General features: G+C 41.3%; 1 protein-coding gene across 1 annotated transcript; it reads right to left on the minus strand.

Moving 5' to 3' along the window:
• Positions 1–6,882: 6,882 nt before the first annotated feature.
• LOC100475771 (olfactory receptor 7A17) lies at positions 6,883–7,759 on the minus strand. Its single transcript, XM_034653391.1, is given in 3 exon segments — positions 6,883–7,029; positions 7,031–7,119; positions 7,405–7,759. Coding segments are annotated over 3 exon segments (591 nt in total).
• Positions 7,760–8,997: the final 1,238 nt, after the last annotated feature.

The following is an 8,997-nucleotide window of genomic DNA, read 5'->3' on the forward strand; positions in this document are numbered from 1 at the left end:
AACCTTGGGCTCTCTTTGCTTATGGAATCCCCCTTAATATTTCTCTCAGGGCTGCCTTGGTGGTCACATATTCTTTCAGTTTCTGATTGTCCCAGAAGCTCTTTATCTCTCCTGCCATTCTGAACGACAGCCTTGCTGGATAAAGTGTTCTTGGCTGCATGTTTTTCTCATTTGGTACCCTGACTATATCATGCCAGCCCTTTCTGACCTGCCAAGTCTCTGTGAATAGTTCTAATATTCCTACCCCTGTAAGTTAGGAACCTCTTGTATCAAGCTGCTGACAGGATTTTCTCTTTATCTCTGAAATTTGCAACCTTCATTATGATATGTTGGGGTGTTGATCTATTTTTTTTTCTTGAGAGTGGTCCTCTCTACCTCTTGGACATCCAGACCAGGGTAGTTCTCAGCTCTGATTTGCTCAAATATACCTTCTGGCCCTCTCTCTCTTTTTTCTCCCTCAGGCGCTCCACTAATTCTGATATTATTTCATTTTATTACAATGCTGTTTTCTCAAAGCCTTCCCTCATGGTCCATTAGTCTGTGTTTTTTTTTTCCTGTCTTTTCCTCAGCTTCCTTCCTTTCCACCAACTTGTCTTCTATGTCACTTACTTTTCTACCTCATGAAGGATAATCTTTTAATGTACTGTTAGATCCTATTGGCTAGGATCTCATTGAGATTCTTGGCATCCATATTTATCAGGGATATTGGTCTGTAATTCTCCTTTTTGATGGGGTCTTTGCCTGGTTTTGGGATCAAGGGTAATGCTGTCTTCATAGAACAAGTCTGGAGAAAATAGTATGGATGGTCCTTAAAAAGTTAAAAATAGAGCTACCCTATGACCCAGCACTTGCACTACTGGGTATTTACCCCAGAGATACAAATGTAGTGAAAAGAAGGGCCACATGAACCCCAATGTTCATAGCAGCAATGTCCACAATAGCCAAACTGTGGAAGGAGCCAAGATGCACTTCAACTGATGAATGGATAAAGAATATGTGGTCCAGGGGCGCCTGGGTGGCACAGCGGTTAAGCGTCTGCCTTCGGCTCAGGGCGTGATCCCAGCGTTAAAGGATCGAGCCCCACGTCAGGCTCCTCTACTATGAGCCTGCTTCTTCCTCTCCCACTCCCCCTGCTTGTGTTCCCTCTCTCGCTGGCTGTCTCTCTCTCTGTCGAATAAATAAATAAAATCTTAAAAAAAAAAAAAGAATATGTGGTCCATATATACAATGGAATATTATTCAGCCATCAGAAAGGATGATTACCCAACATTTGCATCAACATGGACGGGACTGGAGGAGATTATGTTAAGTGAAATAAGTCAAGCAGAGAAAGACAATTATCATATGGATCACTCATATGCAGAACATAAAGAATAGCATAGAGGACATTATGAGAAGGAAGGGAAAAATGAAGAGGGAGAGATCAAAGGGGGAGACTAACCATGAGAGATTATAGACAATGGGAAACAGGCTGAGGGTTTCAGATGGGAGGAGGTTGGGGGGATGGTTTAGCCCAGTGATGGGTATTAAGGAGGGCACGTGTTGCATGGAGCACTAGGTGTTATATGCAAACAATGAATCAAAGAGCATTGCATCATAAACTAATGAAGTACTGTTTGGTGACTAACATAACATAAAATACTACTACTAATAATAATAATAAATCAGAGGGTGTCACTGGTATGAAGAGAACAAGAGTGAGTACCAAGAAGAGAGGGGATATGAGTGTCATTTTGTAGTTGGAGTTCAGACAAGACCAGTACACAAGATGACATTTGAACAGATACCCTAGGGAAGAAAGGGTAGGAGCATGTCTGGGGAGGTGTGTGCTGGCAGAGGGAATGGCCTATGCAGAGGCCCTACAGATTATACTACTTTGAGCTATTGAGTCCAAAAAAGGAACCAAATGTTCTAAGGGGAATAAGCAGGAGAGGGATGAGAGATGTCAGGCAATTTCAAAGATGTAGTTAACTTTGTTGCTGGTTAAACTTCAAGAAAAAGGAGTCAGTCACCCACACTATATACTTCTTGTATTTTTTTAAATCTACTTGCAAAGGTGTCCTGTAATTGAAATAGACACCCTCCCCGGTACCAGCTGATGATTGAGTTCTGACCTTTGTATTATAAGAGTTACCTTGGAATATATTACACTGTGATCACGAGATCTTGGACTCTTCTCACTCCACAAGGCACACACACACATGCACACACACACACGCACACACACACACACACACACACACACACACACACACACACACTTACACACAACCCAATTCATTACTCCCTGGGCTGTGGTCTTACCATGACTCCTCATCCCCAGCTACAGGGATGAACGTGGAGCAGCAGTAACTCAGGCTGTCCAGATCACTGATCACTCCCCTGAACAATGCAAAATGCTACCTGACATTCCAATTTGCAAGCTTCCCATGGACAGGCATATTTACCTATACAAAATTTAAAAGTTTTATGAACAATATATCCAACCAAAAGTCAATAATCAATAGTCTGTCAACTGCATTTGGAATACTGGTAACTGCAGAACAGACATAGAGTTTATAGATATATTAGATCCAGGGGAATTTAATAATGAACATGGTGATCAAGTACGTAAATATTTTCTCAAATGTAGTAATGGTTTAAGAAAACAACAAGATCTCTTGTGAGACAACGTAAAGATCTCTTGTGCTGATTTGGCTGGAATTCTTTTTTTTTTAATTTTATTTTATTATATTATGTTAATCACCATACAGTACATCCCCAGATTCCGATGTAAAGTTTGATGCTTCATTAGTTGCGTATAACACCCAGTGCACCATGCAATACGTGCCCTCCTTACTACCCATCACCAGTCTATCCCATTCCCCCACCCCCTCCCCTCTGAAGTCTTCAGTTTGTTTCTCATAGTCCATAGTCTCTCATGTTTCATTCCCCCTTCTGATTACCCCCCTTTTCTTTATCCCTTTCTTCCCCTACCGATCATCCTAGTTCTTATGTTCCATAGATGAGAGAAATCATATGATAATTGTCTTTCTCTGCTTGACTTATTTCACTTAGCATTATCTCCTCCAGTGCCGTCCATGTTGCAGCAAATGTTGAGAATTCGTTCTTTCTGATAGCTGAGTAATATTCCATTGTATATATGGACCACAGCTTCTTAATCCAGTCATCTGTTGAAGGGCATCTCGGCTCCTTCCATGATTTGGCTATTGTGGACAATGCAGCTATGAACATTGGGGTGCATATGGCCCTTCTCTTTACTACGTCTGTATCTTTGGGGTAAACACCCAGTAGTGCAATGGCTGGGTCATAGGGTAGTTCAATTTTTAACTTTTTAAGGGACCTCCACACTGTTTTCCAGAGTGGCTGTACCAACTTGCATTCCCACCAACAATGTAGGAGGGATCCCCTTTCTCCACATCCTCTCCAACAATTGTTGTTTCTTGCCTTGTCTATCTTTGCCATTCTAACTGGCGTAAGGTGGTATCTCAGTGTGGTTTTGATTTGAATTTCCCTGATGGCTAATGATTTTGAACATTTTTTCATGTGTCTGTTAGCCATTTGTATGTCTTCATTGGAAAAGTGTCTGTTCATATCTTCTGCCCATTTTATGATTTGTTTATTTGTTTCTCGTGTATTGAGTTTGAGAAGTTCTTTGTAGATCTTGGATACCAGTCCTTTATCTGTGGTGTCCTTTGCAAATATATTCTCCCATTCCGTGGGCTGTCTCTTAGTTTTTTTGACTGTTTCCTTGGCTGTGCAGAAGCTCTTTATCCTGATAAAGTCCCATAAGTTCATTTTATTTTATTTCTCTTGCCTTTGGAGATGTGTTGTGAAAAAGGTTGCTCTGGCCGATGTCATAGAAGTTGTTGCCTATGTTAAACATGTAGCAATCGAATTTTCTCTAATTCTGTTGGCAGAAATGTGAACTGTTACAATGGGGAAAACAACTAAAGACAGCTATAAATAAATACACATATTCTACACCTCAGAAATTCTCAGTCTCTATTGAGAATCACTATTGTCAATCACTATTGACATTCTCGTGCAGTCTGTTCTCTGTGGTGGTCTGTGTCCTGGGTTTGGAGGATGTTTAGAGCATCCCTGGCCTCTCTTGACACCTCCCATATGACTCCGAATTCTTCAGTGCCCCCCTGGGGAACAATATTTCCTCCAGCAGAAACAGATTTTTAACCTGATAATCTCTAAATATTTTTGTAGAATTGTTTTAATAGCAATGCATTGAGAAAGAAAATGCTTTCAAAGTGTGAGTAGTGCGGCCACACCATGAAATATTATGCAGACCCCAAAATAAAGAATCAGCACTTCTCTAGTTGACTGGAGGCAAGTCCATGAGGTATTATTGAGAAAGAAGGAAGAATGGACAGAGGTAGGATAGAAGACTGCCCTGAACCGGAAGAGCATTTATGACGAGCACAGGATACTACTCATCATTTGTACAGTGGATGTGTGGGTATGTGTGCATCGTCTAGGAAGAGAGGTTTTAAAGACACTAAGTACTTAAGAAAGAAAGATTGTTGGGAAGAATGACATTAGGTCAAGTGCAGTTTTTTCAAAAGAACTGTATGAAACAAAAATCTATGAGAATCTAAAACTAATGTATATAAACACATAAAAGAATAACTCTGAGCTATCAAGATGGGTCACTAATTCCAGATTTAATGACCAAAGACTTGGAATAAAAAAAATGTGACAGAATGACCTTTACAACTGGAGAGCAAGCAACCTCTAAGTGATAATTTTTTCTTACGTAAAGATATATGGATTAAAATATGCTTATGAAGTTAAAGATGATCTTTGGTCGAATGTAAAGAAGAGATGATGGTCAAAGATGACGCAACTGTTAGAAATGGAGCTCATCACACAGAGACAAAGGGACCCCTGGGGAATGACAGAGATGCAGAAACAAATGGGAAATATGTATAGAGGTGATTTATTAGCACTCAGGGTACAAGTTACCATTAATTTTCAATTTTTTTATCGCAAGGATTGGCAAGTGAAGAATATTAGTGACAGCTCAACTGTTCAGGATCGATAATAAATCAAAAAAGCAACAGAGAAAACACCATATAACCAAGTGATTGATTTGAACCCACACTACTAATAGAGAATTCCCCACATATACATCTCTACATAGACACTAGAACTCAATGCAAACAGCAAAGTTGGTAAAATAAAAAAAAAAAAAAACAGCTCAATTTCTTGTTTGAAAGAATGCAATCAACAACGGGAATAAAAAACCCCTAACCCCACTGTACAAATGCAAAGTCCTGGTAAAGACAATGAACAAGGCAGAAAACCAATGAATGACTAATACACAAATATGCTCAGCTTCTCAGGTAGTGAAATCATTGCAAAGCAAAGCTCCTTCACATTGTTTTCCGCATCAGGTCATTGCTTTCATGTGAATACCCAGAGTAACAGGGGATGCTGTGAAAAGTATGTTTCATGAGTTACTATTGCAAGGTCCTATCTGTAAGCAGTAAATCGGTCTAGGTCGTTCTCATCAGTATGGAAACAGAATCCAATATGCCACATTAAAAGAAAAAATGAAATGCCCTGACTTCATTGGACATACCTCCATCCCTAATATACCTATTCCCTTTAAATGCAAAACTCACTGGTCGTGTTCTATTTTTACTGCAAGTACTTTATGCCTCCCGACCCCTCACTTCATTGTCAACAATCACCCATGTGCTACTGAGCTCAATGTTCACTTCTTTCTTTAACATCATCAGTGACTCCATTAATCAGCTCATCAGGCAAGCAAATGAGCATAGAGATGTCTAGGTTCTGGGCTAGGATGACTACTGTCAGCTGACCTCAGGTCAATGCCCCAGGCTTGGATTGTCTCTGACCCTTTCCTGCAGGACCTGCTGGAGTCTGGGAGTCACCTGAATGGGAACTCAGAAGGAGGATTCTCCATGTGGCCATCTGAATTCTGCCTGGGTGAGGATGTAGGTGACTAAACTCTGTCCCCACACAAGACAGCAGGAAGGAGGCTGCTGTCAGTCTCCTGGCCAAACTTAGGACTCCAGAGGCAACAGCCAGGTCCCATCCAGCCCAAGGTGGCACAGGCAGAGGGACTGCCACACAGGGGATATTTAGAGCTTCCTCTGTCTGTTCATCAGGCACGTTTCCCTCCTGTTCCCCCAACCTCTAAGCATGTGATTTCCCCGTGGGACACTGGTGTGGACACAAAGGAAAGTATCCTGGAGATTCTATGTGCTCAACAGACCAGCTTATAACCAAATGAATCCAGAGTTAATTACTCCCTCCTGGGGAACTCCACTGCTCCCAGAGTTCAGATCTCCTGGCACCTTACCCCAACCCTGCCTTCAACTTTTCCCGAAGTCTAGGACTGAGCAATCTGTCTGGATTAGATCCCTCGGATCTCCAAAGTGTTGACTTGTGGTGCAGACACTGCCCTGCCACCTAAAGAAAATTGCTGTTTTCCTTTCCAACAATGAGAAGAACTGTTTATTTGATATGAACCTTGAACCACTACATACCTCAGCTGTAGAACTCATTTGCCAAACAATTATGAATTTCATACTTGTAAATTTAGATCTGTCATTTAGTCCCTCATTGTGAAGCATTTGTTAACTGTAAGAAATATATTTAGATATTTTTTGCACTATAATATGATCTTGTAATGGTAAAGTAGATTCTTCTCGGTAGCCTCCAGAATGAACCAAGTCTTGCAAATGCAAATGTTTTTAGCCCAATGAGTGTCATTTCAGGCTCCTGATCCCCTGAATGCTAAGAACATGAATGTGTATTAAAACACTAACATAATCCTTTTACATAGTAGCAGGAAATGAATGCATTTATACAAAAAAATTGTTCAGGAAACTGAGATTAAGTAATTGTAGGCAAATGTTCAGTCCTTTGACAATTGGCCATGAAGTATGCTTTCACAAAGACTGCTTTCAGAGCCCTTTTCATGTCTCTGTTCCTCAGGCTGTAGATGAAGGGGTTCAGCATGGGTGTGACCACCGTGTACATCAACCGAGGCCACTGCACTTGCGTGGGAGCTCTGGGTAGCAGCAGAGCTAAGGTACACTCCCAGGCTTGTACAATAGAATAAGGAGACAACTGAGAGGTGAGATGCACAGGTGGAAAATGCTTTATACTTGCCCTGAGCTGATGATATTCCATGTATGGTGGAAACAATCTTAGAATAAGAAAAAAGGATTCCAGCAAAAGGCCCACCACCTAGCAGGACAGCTGCAAAATACATCACCACATTATTAAGAAAGGTGTCAGAACAGGCAAGTTGGATCATCTGATTGAGTTCACAAAAAAAGTGGGGGACTTGGAAGTGTGTACAGAAGGACAGCCGCAACATCATCAAACTTTGTAACAAGGAATTCAGGATACACGTGATCCAGGACAACAGAACCAGCAGTGCACAGAGTTGGGGGTTCATGATGACCGTGTAGTGCAGGGGGTGAAAGATGGCCACAAAACGGTCATAGGCCATCACGCTCAGCATAAAGAAGTCTAAGGCACCAAAGACTATAAGGAAATGAATCTGTGTGATGCAGCCTGCATAGGTTATAACTTTGCTCTGTGTCTGTATATTTACCAGCATCTTGGGGATGGTGGTGGAGGTGAAACAGATTTCTACAAAGGACAGGTTGGCCAAGAAGAAGTACATGGGGATGTGCAGGTGGGAGTCAGAACCAACAGCCAGGATGATGAGGAGATTTCCAAACACAGTGATCAGGTACATGGAGAGGAAAAGCCCGAATAGGAGGGGCTGCAGTTCTGGTTCCTCTGATAAGCCAAGAAGAAGAAAATCTGAAATCTGTGTGTCATTGCCTGGTCCCATGTAATGGAGGTCACTTGAAGGAAAGAAGCAAAGGACATGACTAATTCTTACACAACCATGTATTAGTCACAGATTCCAAATGTTACTCTCTATATTTTGTATTCTAGAAATTCATTTCAATATGTTGTGCATGGATACGGTCCCCTTCAATGAATCTCTTGTATCAGCAGAGTGATGATTTTTCTTCCAATCCCTTTTTTCCCCAAAAGGCCATGTATTCCACAGTTTTAATTAAAAAATTATTCCCAATTTCAGAAATATAAATTGAGTGTTGGCAATGTTTTAGGCATTCTATAGGCAAGGAGTATAGGGTTCTAGGAAAAAAGAAGTCCCTATCACGCAATGTTGGAGAAAGTATAAATTAACAAATAAGAAAATTAATTACATTTGTGATGCTGGCAAGTGCTAATATGAAGAAAAGGAAAAGACAGATAAAGCAGAGAGTGAATGGGGCATGTTATTTTCATCGGTGTGGAGGTCAATTCTGCAAACAAGGTGACATTAGAACACAGACCTCATGTAAGAGATGGAGGCAGATCAAGGATTATGGGAAGTGTGTTCCCAGCAGAGGGAATGGCCAGTGCAAAGGCCCCAAGGAAAGCACTTGTTTCCAATGTTCAAGTCAAAGAAGAAAAGTCCATGCTGCAAGGGGAATGAACAGGACAGGGAGACTGAGGAGAGAAGCTTTCAGACATGCTGAGGAGGGAAGTGGCCTCTCTGCTACCTCTGAACCCTCAAGGCACAGGGACTTTCCTGTCCACACTACCTGTCCCACTGCACTCATCATATTGCAAAGGCATCCCATGAATTGAAGAAGATCCCCTTCTTAGTGGCCTCTCTTGATTGAGTTCTGGCCACTGTGTTGTGTCACCTTGGGATTTATGAGTCCTGACACCCTGTTGTGGGGACTACTCGCACTCTAAAGTCACACACACACAGGACACCATGGCCCTCTGTGTTGTTATTCCCTTTCTCAGCCCCCGCCATCTTGATTATACCAGGAATGGATCTAATCCAAGTAGATAGATCACCAAACTTTCCCCTGTGAAGTGCAAAAATGATGATTCTTAAGCCTCCCATGGATATATATATATATATATATAATATATATATATATATATATATATAAAAACTCATAT

The sequence above is a fragment of the Ailuropoda melanoleuca genome, unplaced genomic scaffold, assembly GCF_002007445.2.
Source record: "Ailuropoda melanoleuca isolate Jingjing unplaced genomic scaffold, ASM200744v2 unplaced-scaffold8310, whole genome shotgun sequence".
Taxonomy (NCBI): domain Eukaryota; kingdom Metazoa; phylum Chordata; class Mammalia; order Carnivora; family Ursidae; genus Ailuropoda; species Ailuropoda melanoleuca.